The sequence below is a fragment of the Danio rerio genome, chromosome 4 (assembly GCF_049306965.1).
Source record: "Danio rerio strain Tuebingen ecotype United States chromosome 4, GRCz12tu, whole genome shotgun sequence".
NCBI lineage: Eukaryota > Metazoa > Chordata > Actinopteri > Cypriniformes > Danionidae > Danio > Danio rerio.
The window spans coordinates 5,531,795-5,551,349 of NC_133179.1; the positions used below are offsets into that span (position 1 = coordinate 5,531,795).

At 36.4% G+C, this 19,555-nt stretch overlaps 2 protein-coding genes across 8 annotated transcripts in view; one reads left to right on the top strand and one right to left on the bottom strand.

Moving 5' to 3' along the window:
- Nucleotides 1-12,370, top strand: part of snap91b (synaptosome associated protein 91b) — a 25,294-nt gene extending 12,924 nt beyond the window's left edge. Inside the window, exons 8-14 of the mRNA XM_068220725.2 lie at nucleotides 3,002-3,133; nucleotides 4,997-5,021; nucleotides 5,129-5,165; nucleotides 7,028-7,081; nucleotides 7,161-7,259; nucleotides 9,426-9,525; nucleotides 11,160-12,370. Of these exons, the coding sequence (XP_068076826.2) occupies nucleotides 3,002-3,133; nucleotides 4,997-5,021; nucleotides 5,129-5,165; nucleotides 7,028-7,081; nucleotides 7,161-7,259; nucleotides 9,426-9,512 (434 nt within the window). The 3' untranslated portion in view covers nucleotides 9,513-9,525; nucleotides 11,160-12,370. The remainder of the gene's footprint in view (nucleotides 1-3,001; nucleotides 3,134-4,996; nucleotides 5,022-5,128; nucleotides 5,166-7,027; nucleotides 7,082-7,160; nucleotides 7,260-9,425; nucleotides 9,526-11,159) is intronic.
- ccdc167 (coiled-coil domain containing 167) overlaps nucleotides 1-19,371 on the bottom strand; it is a 24,236-nt gene extending 4,865 nt beyond the window's left edge. Inside the window, exons 1-7 of one of the 7 annotated variants that reach the window (XR_012401580.1) lie at nucleotides 19,193-19,330; nucleotides 18,894-18,988; nucleotides 18,758-18,810; nucleotides 16,416-16,523; nucleotides 7,139-7,248; nucleotides 6,454-6,553; nucleotides 46-1,965 (exon numbers count right to left, since the gene is read on the bottom strand). Coding sequence is in view for 1 of the 7 variants with exons in the window: in NM_001328596.1 (NP_001315525.1) it covers nucleotides 16,420-16,523; nucleotides 18,758-18,810; nucleotides 18,894-18,988; nucleotides 19,193-19,243 (303 nt within the window). In the remaining 6 variants the exon portion in view is untranslated. 7 annotated transcript variants of the gene reach the window in all.
- Nucleotides 19,372-19,555: the final 184 nt, after the last annotated feature.

Genomic DNA, 19,555 nt, shown 5'->3' on the forward strand with positions numbered 1-19,555 from the left:
GCACAGACCATTTTTTTCCATCCTTAAAATAGCAAACGCAGATTTGAGCATGCACTGCTTTTATGCCATTCACTTTAGACTTTGCATTGGTAAAATAGAGCCCAATACATTTGTTAGACAGACAAAAACACAAACATAAGCATGTGTGGATGAGGAAGTCATATAGTGAACCAAAGCGCATCACAATAAACTTTTCCAACCAGCAGAGAAACATATTAATAAGACGCTCTGTGTCGTTCGCATAACTACTAAACACCACCAGCCAAACACATATCAAATTAAATGACTGCAATAAACATTATTTATCAACATTAGATGTAGCATAAAACTCCAATGTGCATTACAGCTAAGAAAAATAATAATAAAAAGAATCATATTGCAGGAAATTGTAGAAAAGTCAATTGATGATGATGATGATGAAAAGCCTTTATGTCACATGCAGTTGAAGTCCCCCTTTGAATTTTTTTCTTTTTTAAATATTTTCTAAATGATGTTTAACAGAGCAAGGAAATTTTCACAGTGTGCCTGATAATATTTTTTCCTTCAGGAGAATATCTTTATTGTTTAATTTCGGCAAGAATAAAAGCAGTTTTAATTTTTTTTAAACACCATTATAAGGACAATATTATTAGCCCCTTTTTAGCAAATTTTTTTTCAATAGTCTACAGAACAAACCATCATTATACAATAACTTGCCTAATTACCCTAACCTGCCTAGTTAACCTAATTAACCTAGTTAAGCCTTTAAATGTCACTTTAAGCTGTGTAGAAGTGTCTTGAAAAATATCTAGCAAAATATTATTTACTGTCATCATGGCAAAGATAAAATTAATCAGTTATTAGAGATGAGTTATTAAAACTATTATGTTTAGAAATGTGCTGAAAAAAATCAGCTCTCCGTTAAACAGAAAAAAAAACAGGCGGGGGCGAATAATTTAAGCAGGCTAAAAATTCTTCGACTGTACATTTTTACATGCAGTGAAATTGGACCCCCTGACCATACACAAACATTCACATTGCAGAGGAAAACAGGTCAATGAAAAGTAGCTTTAGAGGAAATAAGATACATTAGGGAAGAGGGAGGCGAAAAAGCCCCCATCAGACTGTCATTAAAATAGGGCAGTGTGAGATCAGGGGGAAAAAACCCAGCACAAGCGCATAAACGCATAGACAGGGGATGGGATCAGGGGGTGTGAATTAAAGTCTATCAATCGTACCGCTCAAAAAGTAGAGGGAACACTTAGAGTAACATTGTGTTGTTTAAGTATTCCCTTTATTTTTTAAAGCAGTGTACATACATATTGAGGAATATTACTGTCACTGTTTTTACTGTAGCACTTTTACAGGCTTTTTTTAAAAGCATTTATATTTACATTTTACATACATTTTAGATTCTCATTGAGATCAATGATGGAAAGCAAATGTGCTCAAATGTCAACATTATATGTTATATATTATATGATAGCAAACAATTGGTCCATACACTCCTTTCTACATTTGTATGTGTGATAACATCAGTTGTTAGTGATGTGTGTGTGTGTGTGTGCTGATGTGAGATATTCAGACGTGGTGTTTTTGATATGTTGAGCTCAGCGTTGTTTCCATCTGTTTCTCTCTCACACATCTGTGGTTTATCTTCATCTCTGCATCACACAGACTGAGACTTCTTCCCAATGCCTTGCTGCTTAACTCTGCTCTCTCTCTCTTCTCTCATCTGCTCATTCACTTTTGCTTGACGACACTCTCTTCTTCCTAACCATGTTCACGTCCATTTCCTCCTCCGATGGTTCGAATTCCCTCCTCTTTATCGTTTGTTTTTCTTCATTTTCTTCCTCTCCTTCCCTTCATCTGGCTCTTGGGTCATTGCTTGCTTCCTCCTGTGCTGCTGGTGAGTTCTGATGCTCCTACATTAGCTGCAATCCCAGAGTGCATTGCTGCCTTTTCAGAATAGTGAATTCAGATGAGCTATGAAGATGAGTGGACGAATGAATGAATGAATGAATGAATGAATGAATGAATGAAAGTAGACATACAATGCTCTACAAAAATGAGCACATCCCATGTTGAAAATGAATATATTTATCCATGTCTCAGTGAATATAGGTCATATATTTTGGTGCATTTGAACAACACAGATTTATTAAGCAGATTTATTTATTAAAATAACAATTTAGTGACAGAACATCTTTACAAATAGCCAAACACATATCAAGTAGCGAACAGAGGTTTACAGTATCATCAGCTATTTTAGTCTTGTATCACAATATGCGTAAGCAGTGGCGTGTTTTGATTTCAGTGCCCATATTAAGAGGTTACAAGATTCACACTGCACGTGTAAGCAAGGACTATTTCTGATGTGCTTAGTGTACTGAATTCAACATTAAATGCATTTATCAACTCTTTTTTTGCAAAATCAATGTTTTAAAGCAGCACAAAACGATGCACTGAATGAATTACTCAGTCCACAGTAAATGGTAGATGACTAATTCCACCAGCAGGATACATCCACACATATAACATTTCAGTTTAGAGAAATTATTCATTGGATTTACTCATTTAAACAATTTATAAACAATTTAAATGGGCTGAATTTAAACAAATTATATTTAGTAAAGTTCAACATGATGTGTTTTTTTTAAACTCAGCTCATGTAAATTGTTTGCAACTACTTACTATACAACAAAATTAGTAAATCCAATGAAGCACTTTTTTCTAGTGCAGGTCCAACATTTAAGATTTTTCAGTGATGTTGATATCTAATGAATATTTCATGTGTGGGTTTTGAGTGTGTGTGTGTGTGTGTGTGTGTGCTTTATGACTCTACTGTTAGATGATAGCACTCAGGCCTGTTTCTTCCTGCTCTCATCTTTAGATATTTCTAGTACTAGTTGCCATTGAGATATCCGCTGAATGAGGGTTGCTAGCATTCAGATTATCTTCTTTTTTGTACTGTTAATCAGACTGAAGCTCACTATGTTCCTCTTTGCTCCTCATAAAAAAGCGTTCGATGGATTGGGTGATGTGCTCATGCCAGCTATGGCTCCTCAGGCCGCTGGAGCTTCACCCATGGCCTCTTCACCGGTCAAACCCATGGGAGGAGACCTGGACTCAGCTATGGCTAACATGGCAGGCAGTACGTTTGCATTCACTTTTACCATGGTGTACTTCTAAATCATACTTAGTCTTAAAAGTAAAGGTTATTTGGTAGCAGTTTAGAATAAAAGTCTATTAGGTAACATAAGTATTTAAAACTCAAATCAGAAAAAGTTGAGACAGTATGGAAAACGCTAATAAAAAAAGAAAGTAGTGATTTCCACATTGACTTTGACTTGTATTTCGTTGCAGACAACATGAACACACAATATTTCATGTTTTGTCTGGTCAACTTGATTTCATTTGTAAATATAAATCCTTTCCTGTCATTCAGACCTACACTCTAAAAAGGTTGGGGCGGGAGCAGTTTAGGGCTAGTAATTAAGTCCATTAGTTAAATAATGATGTGATTTAAAACAGGTGATGTCAACAAGTAATTTTAATTATGATTTGGTACTAAAGCAGCATCCAAAAAAGGTCTAGTCCTTTAGGAGCAAAGATGAGTCGAGGATCGCCAGTTTGTCAACAAATACCTGAGAAAATTATTAAAATGATTAAAAACAATGTTCCTCAAAAAAGATATGAAGACATGGATATTTAACTTTCAGCAGTGCAGAACATTAGTAAAAGATTCAAAGAATCTGGAGAAATTTCAGCGCATAAAGGACAAGGGTGGAAGCCTAAGCTGAAGAACGGCGATCTCCGATACCTCAGGCAACACTGCATCAAGAATCCTCATTCATCTATAAGCCATATCACCAAATGGGCTCATGACTACTTTAGCAAACCTTTGTTCGGTACCACAATACATAGTTACATCCACAAATGCCACTTAAAACTCTACTGTGTCAAAACGAAGACCTATGTTAACAGTGTCCAGAAGCGCCATCGACTGGGATGGACCATCACACAGTGGAAACATGTAGTGTGGTCAGATAAATCAGTACTTCAATTACTTTTTTGGAGGAAATGGATGATTGTGTGCTCCGGACGAAATAAGAAGAGAATCATCTAGACCAGGGATCACCAAACTTGTTCTTGGAGGTCCAGTGTCCTGCAGATTTTACCTCCAACCCTAATCAAACACACCTGAACAAGATAATCAAGGTCTTGCTAGGTATACTTGAAACTACCTGGCAGGTGTGCTGAGGCAAGTTGGAGCTAAAATCTGCAGGACACCAGCCCTCCAGGACCGAGTTTGGACACCCCTGATCTAGACTGTTACCATCAACAAGTCCAAAAGCAAGGGTCTGTCTTAATATGGGCCATGACAAAGGTAATTTGCGCTTCTGCGATGGCAACATTAATGCTGAAAAGTACATAAAGATTTTGGAGCACAGTAAACTGCCTTCTTTTACAGGCACACCCATGCATCTTTTAAAAAGAACGCAAAACCAAATTCTACACACATTACAATGTCCTGGGTGTGGAGGAAGAGGATACAGGTTCTTGACTGGCCTGCCTGCAGTCCCGACCTGTCTCCAATCGAGAATGTGTGGCGCATTTTGAAGTCCAAAATGCAAAAATGAAGAGCCCATTCTGTTGCCCAACCTAAGACTTGTTTAAACACTTGAAACACTTCAACACTTGGTGTCTTCAGTCCCTAAGCGTCTTTTAAGTGTTGCGAGATCCAAAAATGGAATATGTGTTGATTTAAAGAAAACAACAACACGAAAAACAAGTTATATATTATGCTGTTGTATTGTCTGCCATGCAATCCAAGTCAAAATAAATTTGGAAATCACTACTTTCTTTATTATTTGCGTTTTCCATACTGTCACAACCTTTTCTGATATGGGGATGTGAATACATTAACTAGTGTACATTAAGTGTCACAAAAAAATGTGAGCCAAATTTCACATTGTAAGATTGTAGAATAAAATATCCCTCTGTGTACTTTCAGATTTGGGAATGGGGAACCAGAAACCGTAAGACACATGACTTCCTACTCTTTACTGCACCATATTTTCTTGCCTTCTTAAAATAACTATTCATGCATATCCATCCCTCCTCTATTTCTGTCTCTCTCTCATAGGGGTGAAGCAGCAGGAGGGGCGAACTGGCAAGCGCAGGTACCCACCCCTAGCTGGGGCGTTACAATGGTAAATGTTGTGTTGTTCTGTAGATGTGGAGCATGAGGGTGGAGGCGCATGGCTTTGAGCAGCATGGCGTGGAGCCAATCACAAGCTTCCTTCTTCTCTCTGACGCACTCTCTGCTCCAATCAACTCAGTAAACAGGACTAAAGAGGCGGAGCGTTCTCTCATATGATTTCTTATCTTCGCCATGATGACAGTACATAATATTTGACTAGATTTTTCAAGATACTAGTATTCGACTTTAAATTAAAGGCTTAACTAAGGTTAATTAGGAAGTTAGGGTAATTAGGTAAGTCATTGTATCACAATAGTGTGTTTTGTAGACAATCTAGCTGAAATAAACACACATCATGGCGCTGCGCATGTGCATAAAGTATTTTGGACTTTGATTCACATCATAGCCATATTCAAGTGTTTACATGCTTAGTTTTTTTTTAATTGATCAGATTATATAAGGTGTATATCATCCGTTCCAATCTGATTTATATTTGAATTGAGTTTAACTGCAATGACTGAAGAGATTACACAAAGTTTTTTCAGTCAATTAAGCCATCTGTGCATTAATATACAGATGCTTGAGTGCATGTAAATGTAGCTAGTATTGCTTTAAAGCTTTAAATCTGGCTTGACAGCCGCTTCCCTCTCTCTCTCTTTTTAATGCACATTTAATTTGCACTAAACTCAGACTGCTAACTCCCAAACCCAGTGTGTTCAGATTCCCTTCTCTCTCTCTGTGTGTGTGTGTGTGTGTGTATGTCATAGGGTGCGTCTCAATCAGCTCCCTAGCTCCCGAAGTTTTGGGTCAGTAGGTCATGTACAGTACACAAATTGGAGCACTAGTAAGAGCAATGATACGCTTGGTTCACTACACTAGGGACACAGCCAAAGCATCAAAACTTTAATATATAAACAATAGCAGAACTAATATTTTTCATATTTCAAATTTAAACGTGAAATTTACACACCACACGATAGCCCCAAAACATTATGCAATTGTGAGTGTGCCTCACACAGGTGAGTGGGCTTGACAAACCACCTGTAAAATACACACTCTTTCATCTCTCTGACACTTTAACTCACACTTGCATTAGTGTTTGCACATTTGCACCAGACAGTTTCTTACAATCACTGTATATCTAAAAAAAAAAAAAAAAAAAAAAAACATTGTGCATTTATGAAGTGTGCTTTAGGCGAGTGGGCTTGACAAACCACCTGTATAAACTATAAAAAAAAATCAATATATTCAACAGACAATTGACTTACCTTAGCACTTAATTCTCTGAGCGCAAACAGTTCCTTTGAAGTGTAATACTTGTTGTGTGTATTGCCTCTTCTTGTTGAATGCCTCCTCAATAGTAAGTCGCTTTGGACAAAAGCATCTGCTAAATGACAAAATGTAAATATAATGTTAAGTTTTTAGGCAGATAATTGTTTGCTAGCTTGTTCTTAGCCTGCCTAGCTATGCTTGTTCATGTTTAATACAAATAAATACAAATTTCTGGGAACACTTTAAAATAATAGTCCATTAGTTCATGTATTTACTAACATTACATAAGCATGAATAATTTTGTAAAGCATTTATTAATGTTAAAGAGTACATTAACTAATGAGCCATTCTAAATTGTTACCAGAAATTTGTATTTATTTATTTTAATGCACTCTGATTTTCACAGTGCATTGTGGGACTTTTCAGGGAGCGAACTTAAAATGCCTGACTCCCTGATCAGTGCACTGAGTAGTGAATTGAGACGCACCCATAAGAGTCATTTTGTTTAAGTGTTGTCCTGTGTCGTTTGTTGCTAACCTTCCCCCCCCCTCGTCCCTCCCACCCACTTAGACTCCCACTATCGGGGTCTGTCCTGTCATGGGATCCCCGTCACCGTTTGGCATGGTAAGAGTGTGTGTTTATGTGTGTGTGTGTGCAGATGTGTGTGTTTGCGTCTCTTACTGTGTTTCTCTGTGACCCACAGCCTGCAGGAGGAGCTGCTCCCATGATGCCTGGCTCTCCGATGATGGCTGCTCAACAACCAGTGAGGCCACAGTTTCCCGCAGGAGCCCCTGGACAACCGGTAGTTCATATATTATAGAAAGTAAAACAGTTTTTTATAAAGACTCGATCATATGTAATGGATGTATTGTCTTTTAACAATACATCGATTGCAGGATTACACACTGTTAATGGAGTTCACCATAATAATTTGTATCCATTTTCTTCATAAACCAAATTTAAGTTAGCTGTACTATGAACATTTTCTGCATGACTGCAAATATATACAGCTGAAGTCAGAAGTATTAGTCCTCCTGTATATTTATCAAAAATGCTAATTGTCAATATTTTGCGGATGATAGAGTCATATACACGGCTGCATCTACACCCAATCTGGCCCTTTCTCAACTACAGGATCGCTTTTAATGTACTTGAACATAATTTATCTGAGTTAAAACTAGTTTTAAATGTCAATAAAACAAAACGTATGCCATTTTCAAATTCAAAACAAACCATGCAAAAGCTAGGTCCTATTGCTACGTCTTTGGGTGCAGAGATTGAATTGGTGTCCCATTACAAATATCTTGTAATTTTAATTGATGATACACTTTCTTTTAGAAAAAAAAAAAAGTGATTTTAGGCTTGTGTTTTTGAATTAGGAACTGCCTTTTTTTGATGCTAAAAAGCTGCAGGTTGATGCAACATTTATGTCGATATTTGACTACGGTGATGTTATCAATATGCATGCTTGATCTCAGAGTCTGCATACATTGGATACTGTTTACCATAGTGCACTAAGATTTATAACTACTTTTAAATAGGTAGTTTGGTCTGCTTTGTCCATTCGTAGGCTCAAGCATTGTCATATCCTTGTTCACAAATCTATACTGGGTTTACTCCCATCATATCTACACAATTACATTTGTAAAAAGCCTGTTCTTAACTATGGTCTTCGGTCGAAGGATGTTTATTTACTGTCTGTTCCTAAAGTGCGGACTGAAATAAGGAAAAAGGCTTTTAAGTAAGCAGCACCTTTTGCAAGCAATAATTGCAGTTTAAAGAATTGATTTCACTGCATGCTTTTAAAAAGACTATAAAAGATTTAGAAGTTGAAACACTGGTTTGTAGATGTTTTAAATAGTTTGTCAGTGTGATTCATGTTACCTGTTAATTGTTTTTTATTGTTGTCTGTTAGACCCATGTGACATGTTTACTGCCTAATCTTGGCCCGGACGCTCTTGTAAAAGAGATTTTTAATCTCAATGTGTCTTTCCTGGTAAAGTAAAGGTTATAATGGTTATAATAATAATTATAATAATAATAATCATTTACTTAATTTCTGTTTAACGAAGAGAAGATTTTTTTTTTCAGCACATTAAGTAAAGTACCACCTTTAGGCTAATGACACTCAGATATACATCCACAAAAGATCTAGTCAAATATTATTTACTGATAATATATAAATATATAATATAAATTAGCTATTAGAAATAAATCAGTTATTAGAAATGAGTTATTAAAACTATTATGTTTAGAAATGTGTTGAAAAAAATCTGCTCTTCATTAAACAGAAATTGGGGGAAAAAATTAAACAGGGGGGCTAATAATTCTGACTTCAACTGTACAAGGCCCTGCATTGTTTGGCTCCACACTATAGGCGAACTTTGAACAGGGTACTCCCTTTCACGTGACCTCTGTCTTTTAACAGTCCTCTCTACTCATCTGCGCATATGGGTGACAAGGCTTTTTCTTCCCTGGCTCAGAGGCTCTGAAACTCTCTCTCTCCTATAACATTAGACACACTGAATCATTTAGATTTTTTTCAATCATCCTTGAAAACACACTACTTTACACTCGCCTATTCATGAGGTGTGCATGCTTGGTTTGTTTTTATAAAAAAAAATAAAACCAATAAGACTTTCTTATTGGTTTTAAAAAAAGAAAAAATATTATAGGAAACACTGTGAAAAAAATTCCTTGCTCTGTTAAACATCATTTGGAAAATAATTGAAAAAGAAGAATAAAAATCATAGGAGGGCTAATAATTATGACAGTACATTAAAATGCAAAAAAATAAATAGTTTACATGTGATCATGATATATAAACTACTGATTGAACTTACAGAAATGGTGCTATAACGTGATTTACATCACTATCAAAGTTATGAGATGACTTGTATATCAGATTTTTGTCATGTCGCTTAGCCCTAACTAACAGATACTTTAATTATTTGCGTTTCCTCCACAGATGTCTCCAGGAATGGCCCAGAGTCCCAGGAAGCCTCCGCCTCCTAAAGACCCACTCGCTGACCTCAATATCAAAGACTTCATGTAGATGAGCAGCTGCTGTGAGTTTAGCTTGACGACACTAAATGACATTCTTCATCTGATGATAGGAGATCTTGAAAAATGCTAGGATTAGCCCGAGAACACTGACATCTTACATTCCACCGAAGACTATAGAATACACGAGCACTAAAGAACATCACATAACATTTACCAGGGAGTAAACTGTATAGTATAGTCAGGGATTTTCAGCCGGGGGCCCAAAAGATCTAAAATGCACCTTTTGTACTTTAATTTTTCATCATTTTTTTGTTTTGTTCGTATATTATTCGATCTCATTTCCTACATTGTATCTTAATGCAAAATAACAACCACATGTTAAGCACCTTGTAAAACTTTTGAAGCGATTTGTTTTCTTAGGATGAATTCCGAACTAAACATACTAAATGAACTATTTTTGGAGTTTGGGAAGTTTTACAGTTCTGGTTGCTTTACGACTTGAAAGACCTCCAAGAGTATCAAAATAAAACATTTTATCAGCCTTGAAATGGGAGAGGCTTCCACTTGGATCATTTACACTTGTGCATATGAGACTTGCCTAATAATATCCAAAGATTTCTACTTTGTTTTTAAAAACTAAATCTTTACTGATTTGACTGCTGGACAGGCCCATTATTGAATGTAGGGGACACATTTGCCCAGATGTAATAATAATGTTAAAATTTAAGTTTTGAGACCCTCACCGTACAAAATATGATAGAAAACAAGGTTATTTCAAATTTACAGTATCATTTATACTTATTTGGGGGCCCTCAGATTTCCTGGGGTCCTAAGCGGCTGCTTACCTTGCTTATTGGGTAAATCCACCCCTGAGTATAGTTACTAATTACAATACCAAACTTAAATTTACTTGACTTAAACTTAAAAAAACGAGTAGGCTAGGTTAATATTTGCCTGCCCTACTCAAGTTGATGAGTGCACAAAAAAAACATGCACATGCACAATGAACAAGTGTGCACAAATATGAAATATTTTGACAGGCAGCTAGGACAGCCTATCATTAATGTTTGAAAGGGATATTTTGATTGGACACGCTTTGCTTGGTCTTATACCATCCACAGGATATTAAATATTAGGACTACTTAATTAAAGAATTGCAAAAGACTTTCAATCAGCATAACAGAAATACTTTCTCAAGACAATCACCTACTGCACCTTTTATAATACAGCTGGAAACAGCATGCTAGCAGGTGCAAAACATAAGCTGCATGCTGGCAGCTAGCTCTCTGCAACTCTCACACTGAAGCTAAGCAGAGCTGCACCCGGTCAGTACCAGGATTTGGCACCATATGAGAAAGCTAGGTTGCTGGCGGTAATGGTGTTAGTGAGGCCAGCAGGGGGCACTCAACCTGAAGTCTGTGTGGGTCCTAACACCCCAGTATAGTGAAGGGGACTCTATACTGCTCAGTGCGCGCTGTCTTTTGGATGAGACGTTAAACCAAGGTTATTTCTATTTATGGAGCTTCAAATGCAGCCTCTTGCAAAATGTCTTCTTTAAAAACATGAAACTCGTAATTATTTAAAATTTTGACAGGTGTGTAAATGCATACAGTTATGAGAATTAAAGTGCTCAGTTCTATTGCTATACAACAAAATGCTAAGAGCTCTTTGTTGTTGTTGTTTTTTTCTATTGCAGATGTCACACTTCTTGTGCAGCCCTGATGGATCAGATGTGCGTTCTCTCTCTCTCTCTCTCTCTCTCTCTCTCTCTCTCTCTCTCTCTCTCTCTAAATCTTCCGTTCATCATATTTAGGGCCACCAGTCTGACTTTCTCTCTCTCTCTTTTCCATCTCTCCCTCCCTCTCTCTCTCTCTGTCTGTTGTTGTAGCACAAACCGTGACCGTGACTAAGTACGTGTGTACGTGTGTTTGTATTTCAATGTTCTCAGTTACTTCAGATCTATATATTTAAAAAAAATGATAATGACATGAAGAGTAACGGCAGATGCATTATTGATCATGCGTCTGCAGAACTCTTAATTGATAGATGTGCATTCATTTCTCCTCACTCGCTTACCGTGGGAAAAATCAAATCAAAAAAGTGTGACGTTTTCTGTGGAAAATGTTTTTTTTTTTTTTTGCTGTGGTAAATATCACTGGGCCAGTCTGTCATCATCAGTCGAGTATTAACAATCTTTTATCTTCCGTGGGAACAATATCCGCGTATTACGATAGTGTCTCACGCATTGTTTTTAATCAACGCCCTGATTTGATTCCTCTTTTCGTATCTCTATTGATTGTGAGTTACATGCAACATGTGACTATATCTGATGAAACTACATATGCATTTTAGAATATTTTAAATGACGGATTGTTTTTTGAATATCCTTAGTCTTTATTTTGAGATAAAAAAAAAAAAAAGTTGGAATATATTTTAGTTATGTCGGACGTTTACTTTACATACTACATGGCTAGTTGGTATAATCCCATTTGTACAGGAAAAAGTCTGTGTACATGATCGCAAGGCGGCGATCCAGTCCTGCTAGTATGTATATTATTATTATCACAGCATGTTATTCTTCTGTTGTGTGAACGGGACGCGATTGAGCCAGATCCAATTCTATCAGCAGCAAACTTCATTCAGGACTCAGTATAACTGGTGTTTTTGATGTATTGCAAAGTGAGTGTACTACCGGTTCTGTTCGCTGCAAGTATCCAGGATTATAAAGGGACAGACAGCAGTTTTAATGGGACAGTGTTGCATTTTATCGATGGCTGATTTTTATTTTATTTTAATTGAACATTTTTGTTCGATTAATTTATTTTTGGATGGATTAACACCCTCTGCCCTTCCACCTTTGTGCATGTTAGTCCTGTTGAAATGCAATAAACAGTGATCTGGAGAAAACGCCATTGAGTCATTATTGGGTAAAGGATTTCACAATGAGCTGAAAATAAACATTAATGCAATTTATTTTTTCTCTATACATTAAAATGTGTCCTGTTGACATGATTTACAGAAAAAATACACCCACTTAAGTGTCATTAAGTATAATATATAGTGGCCACAGGAAGTATTCAGACCCCCATACATTTTTCACCCTGTTATAGTGCAGCCATTTGCTAAAATCATTCATTCATTCATTTTCTTGTCGGCTTAGTCCCTTTATTAATCCAGGGTCGCCACAGAGAAATGAACCCCCAACTCATCCAGCAAGTTTTTACGCAGCAGATGCCCTTCCTGCCGCTACCCATCTCTGGGAAACACACACACACTCATACACTACTGACAATTTAGCCTGCCCAATTCACCTGTACCGCATGTCTTTGGACTGTGGGGGAAACCGGAGCACCCAGAGAAAACCCACGTGAACGCAGGGAGAACATGCAAACTCCACACAGAAACGCCAACTGAGCTGAGGCTCGAACCAGCGACCTTTTTGCTGTGAGGCTACAGCACTACCTACTGCACCACTGCTTCGCCCATTTGCTAAAATCATTTAAGTTAGTTTTTTCCTCATTAATATACACACTTCTTCTTCTTCTGGCGGTACTACGGCCCGTGTAGAGCCCTGGCCTCTTTCACCACTCCTCTCCAGCCTTCCAGATCCAAAGCCTGCATTCTCCAGGCATGCACTCTTAGGGTACGTAGAGATCATCTTCTACATCATCTAACCACCTCTTCAGTACCAGGACGTCTCCTTCCTTCTAGTTACAGCTTGTATGCACTTTGTTCGGAGGTGTTCGGAGGAAATGGTCCAGCCATCTTATACGGTTCCTCGTTATTTCCGTGACCAGGCTTTGCTTCGCATACATGTCTGTCACTTCTGCATTATTCCTTATGCGCCATTCACCTTGGTCACACTTCAGTCCCTAAATCCTCCTTAGGATCTTCCTCTCCCATGCGTTAAGAAGCAGTTCGTCCCGAGTTCTCAATACCCACGTCATACATTAATATGCACACAGCACCCCATATTGACAGAAAAAAACACAGAGTCATTGACATTTTTGCAGATTTATTAAAAATAGAAAAAATGAAATAATACATGGTCCTAGCTATTCAGACCCTTTGCTTAGTATTTAGTAGAAGCACCCTTTTGATCCTATACAGCCATGAATCTTTTCACACCTTTTTTTGTGGGATTCTCTGTCATTCCTCCTTGCAGATGCTCAGGTTGGATGGTAAACGTTGGTCGACAACCATTTGTAGGTCTCTCTAGAGATGCTCAATTGGGTTTAGCTCAGGGTTCTGACTGTGCCATTAAAAAAAAGTCACAGAGTTGTTGTGAAGCCACTCCTTTGTTATTTTAGCGGTGCGTTTAGGTCATTGTCTTGTTATTTAATTCAATCTATGTTTATTTCTATAGTGCTTTTACAATGTAGATTGTGTCAAAGCAGCTTCACACAGGAGTTTAAGTAAATTGAAAATGTGTCAGTCCAGTTTTAGAAGGTAGAAGGAAACCTTGATGGAGTCAATCTAGGGCCATATATACTTGCAAAACAAAAGAAAGTTTTTCTGACAAAAAATAAAGTATTAAGCAAAAAATAATATGACAAAATGCACATTTATAAAAATTGCAATTCGAAAATATTTTTTTGAGAATTAAAGTTAATTTTGCTAATAAAAATAAAAAACTGCAAAGGGAAAATTTTGTTTCGAGAAATAAAAGTTAAAAACAAAAAAAGAACCGCACATAAAAATCAAGCAGTGCAAAATAAATATATAATAAAATAAATAAATTATTTGCCATTAAAAAAAAAGTGCCTCCAGGTGATGGCGTCTTTAAATGGAAGCAGGTCAGGGCTTACCGTAAACGCCCAAGTTCCTTTGACTCCGCACCCTTGTCAAATCAGGGCCACAAAGTGAAACGCCCAGAAGTGCAAAATGAAAACAGCATCACAAACTCACAGTTGATTAAAAAGCAAATCAAAATGAGCACAGCAATTGACAAGTTTTAAAAAGGCAACGCTATAAAAATGTCTTGCAAATATATATATAAGCAATTCCAGCGTTATGGATGTGATGTTTGCAGTAAAAATTCAAAACATAAATTCACATAGAAAGCATATGTTAACGTTATATTGAAACATCTGTTTATATTTTTTAACTCACTAATCTGTAAACGTGTTTTGCACTTTAATTGATGAGAATAAACCTGTGTTATGGATGTGCCCAAAAAAGTCTTGCAGTATTCAGTACAGTACAATACAAAAGTTTACAGTATACAACATACTTAAAAAAGAAGAAATAATGCTAATCAAGAGAAAAAGAGCTGTCTCACTATAAAACTAAAATTATTGATTTGATTTAATAGTTTTGCTTTTATGAGGAAAAAGTGCTGTTATGGATGTGACGTCTCTCCGTTATGGATATGACAGATGTGAAATAGCCACTTGTGTGTCGTTGGTAAATGAAATATAATTGTTTTAAAACATTGACAGATGCATTTTTGTGTATTTTTAAAGTACTGTAAAACACTTACACAAAAAAACTAAGAAACTAGTTCCGCATTTTGGTGAAAAGTTTTTTTTTTTTCATGGCAAGGTTGACATTTGCATAAAATTGCTCATATATAAAAATATTTTTTCTTTAAATGCAAATATTTGAGTTTTTTGCAGTTCTTTTTATGTTAGCAAATTGATTTTTTTTTCTCAAAAAAAATAAAATTATTGAAAATATTCATATTATTTATTTTTTGTTTGCAAAACTTTCTTTTATTTTGCAAGTGTATATGGCACTAGATTGACTCCATAAACTTACAGCCCAGTCTGAGGTCCTGAGCACTCTGGAGAGGTTTTTCATCCAGGATATTCCTGTACTTGGCCGCATTCATCTTTCCCTTACTTGCAACCAGTCGTTCTATCCATGCAGATAAAAAACACCCCCACAGCATGAAGCTCCCACCACCACGCTTCACTGTTGAGACTAGACAGGTGGTGAGCAGTGCCTGGTTGTCTCCACACATACCACTTAGAATTAAGGCCAAAACGTTCTATCTTGGTCTCATCAGACCAAATAATCTTATTTCTCACCATTTTAGTAAACTCCATGCGTCATGCACTGAGGAGAGGCTTCTGTCAGGCCACTCTGCCATAAAGCCCCCACTGGAGGAGGTCTGCAGTGATGGATGACTATGCAACTTTCTCCCATCTCCGGACTGCATCTCTGGAGCTCAACGACAGTGATCTTTGGTGTCTTCTTTACCTCTCACAAAGGCTCTTCTCCAGTCTGAAAACTTTCCATACCCACTGTGCAGTTGAAGTCAAAATTATTCACCCTGCAGTGGATGTTTTTCATCTTCAAATATTTTCCAAGTGATGAGCAAGCAAATTTTCACAGTATTTCCTACAATATTTTTTCTTCAGTAGAAATTATTTGTATTATTTCGGCTAGAATAAAAGCAGTTAATTTATTTTTAAAACTGTTTTAAGGACACGATTATTATTTCAAGAAATTTTTCTCTTTCAATTGTCTACTGAACAAACCCTCTTTATACAATGATTTGCCTAAAATAATAATGCTATAAAGGTTAATGAAAGTACATTACACTGAATGACCATGCATTTTTATACCGTACTTTACCCAGATATGTTTTTCACAAAATGCATTTGAACACTTTTAAAGTAGACACTTATGTTTATGTATATAACATGACTTTTATTATTTAATTTAATGCATCTTTGACCAGCATATACGCATAAATAAAACCCCCAATCTGTGTCTTTCCTCGATCACCAAGCAAGCACCAAGATCTCTGCTACAGACCACAGACAGAAAGCCGTGTTCAGACAATCCAACATGCCATGATGATGATGGCATAATGCATTCATGATTTAAACGACAGATTCATAAATCTGTGCATAAACAAATGTTTCCCACAGCAGAATAATGAGTGGACCCAGAGGGGGATATTGGTTTCCTCATACTTTGTGTTTGACATGACAGACAATACCTCTTCAATATATAAATGTGTAGTAGAAAAGAGCGCTGATGGCTAGCAGAGCGACGGACAGCACCATGTTCCTCCGGTTTTCTCCTCTCAGCACCTGCAGATCCTTTTCTGAGGAATAAAATAAAGAAATACAGAATTTATTACACAATAACTTGATTAAATAAAGCAAAGAAATTAGAATTTTAATCATAAAAAGTGATTAGATGGACTTATGGTGTTTAAAAATACATATACTTTGAAGAAAAAAACCCACAAAATCATTGGTCTCAGCTTTGTGTCCACATCCAATCAAATTCACAAAGGAAATTTTAAATACATAGGAAGCACTTTAAATGTGAATAAAATGTCTGCTTCAACTTTTGGAGAATAAAACATCCAGATGAGTGAAATCATGTATTATTGTCCTTCAGTGTAAAAGATAAATGCATGTACAAATGCAAAAAAAAAGCTTATTCTCATTTAAATGTCCTGTTATAAAAGAATAAGTGATAATAATACATTTATTAACATTTTAAAATGAGTTAAAAGCTCTTGCTGACTTTTTTGAGAAATCATTGTGTCTTGATGAATTTATTACTCTCATTTACAAGCTTATTTGAGTGCTTTCAGTATTATTATTATTTTATCTATTGTATTATTACCCATACCTGTGGCATTATGATAAGGTATGTGTGCTTGTGTAAATAAAAAAGTCACCCTATGTAAATGCAGTCAGAGATGAGAAAAGGAATTAGGAGAGCAGCATTAATGTCACAATGAGAGTAGATTTATGGAAGCAAGGCCATAAGGACACCTGCGTTCTGTTCTGTAACTCATGATAAGGCACACCTGCACATATGCGCACACTCATTTGTAATGACTTCCAAAAAATATGAGTACCCATGAACTTCAGCTGAACTTACAGTTGACAGCTCAGTGGACAGTGAACAAGATATCTTGTTGAGCATTGTTTTTTTTTGGGATGACAGGAGTCATCACTTTTGAAATAGGAAGGAAAGACCTTAACTTGACATGGGTAAGTCCCCTGAAAGACCCTGAGACTCTATTGTTGGTGGGCACCGGTGAGATTTAAGATCCCATTAGCGGAGAAGCAGATGGAGGTGTGTTAATGTGTATAATTCAGTGGAGTATTAAGAAACAGAAATGTATTTAAACTGTGTGCTAGCCTATATTCGGCAGACACTCAAACGACCTGTCTCTGTTGTTACTGATGCTGTAACAATAAATTGCTTTGCCTAAAGACATTTGAGAACTCAGACTTTGTCATTTTTTTAAGACTTTGACTTAGAAACTAAGAAATTATTTTGCAGACCAGAATCTTCTGCACCAATCCTAAAATAATCTTTTAACATCATCAAATGATGCCAGTCCGAAATATTAAGTCTGACAAGATTTTAAACTATTAAAAATTATTGTTACACTGAATAAAACTTTCATAATTTTACAATAATTATTATTATTTGTATTGACAGAACAAATAAATAAATAAATAAATGAGATGCTTATGAAAAATCAGCAGTGACAATTTCAGAAAATTGCAATATTTTATTGTAAATATGAATAAAATCTCACCAGATGATTTAAACATCTATTTGTAAAGATTTCAGAAATTTTTAGATCATCTGCAATGATCAAGTCTTTTTCTTTGGAGTGCATCTGCATGAATTATCATAAATTACAAGCAAAAATAAATAAATAAACAGTGCTTTATGGTTTCCTGGAGAGTCTAAGAGTATTCGAGTTCAGAAATTGAACAATCAAATGCAAAATAACATGCTCATCTTAAACTTAATAATGAACCGATAAGGTTTTTATGACGGCACAATGGCTCAGTGGTTAGCACTGTCGCCTTACAGCAAGAAATTCACTGGTTCTAGTCCCAGCTGGGTCAGTTGGCATTTCTGTGTTGAGTTTGCATGTTCTCCCTATGTTAGCGTGGGTTTCCTCCGGGTGCTCTGATTTCCCCCACAGACCAAACACATGCGCTATAGGTGAATTGAATAAACTAAATTGGCAGTAGAGTATGTGTGTGAATGAGTGTGTATGGATGTTTTCAAGTACTAGTTGCAGCAGGAAGGGCATCTGCTGTGTAAAACATATGCTGGATAAGTTGGCGGTTCATTCCGCTGTGGTGACCCCAGATTAATTAAAGGACCAGCCGAAGGAAAATGAATGAATGAATGAATCTAGATTAAGTAATTCCTTTATATATGACTATTGTTGATACACACATCGATGCTCAAATGATACATTGTTCAACCCTAATGTGAATTATACATTACAAAATGTACAAAAACAATTAGTACATGAATTTTACACCACCAACCATGAATCAGACTCACCGTATTTCTCTACTCGTTCATTCAGTATGGTCATCTCATCTTCCAGAGCCAGCCTGAGAGCAAATCAAAATGGTCCAGCAAATAAAAATGAAGTCTGAAATGCTGCAATGCGTTTCTGATGGTGTAAATAAATCACCTGTCGTCGTCTGAGAGCTGCTGTTTCCTCTTTCTGAACTCTGCCCGCTCCAGGCTGTTTTTACACTGCAATTTACGCTCTTCTACGCGGTCAATCTTTAAAAACATTGTAAATTAAGACGTTAATATTATTATATTACAATATATAGCAGAACAGACATTTGACAGAGAACTTATCCTGTCATGAAGACTTTAAAAGTTGCATTGTTTTGTATATTTCTGGTAAATTGCTGTGTAACGTTATACTATACATCTGTCAAGCGTTTCACAACACGTCATAAATGTACAGACGACATTTACCTCACTCGCCACACTTATTTTCTCTTTCTTTACGGTCCTTGTTCTGGTCATTTTGGAAAGCTTAAGGGTTTAATTAAAGAAAAGAAATGTTGGGAAATAGGAAATACTTCCGTACACGATTCCTTCACTCGCTCTCCTGCCTCAGTCAATAATGACAATCATACTGCCATCTGCCGGCGGAGTGGTTCCTTACTGAAGTCAATATTACTTATTTTTACTAATCGATTATTAATTAATTAATTCACTTATAATATTTTAAACTTATATATTTTATGTTGTATTGTAAATCGTTTGCTAAATGACTAAAGGTAAAGGCTGAGGTTATCAGTATATGGTAGCTTTGGGGCTCTAAGCAATTCCAGC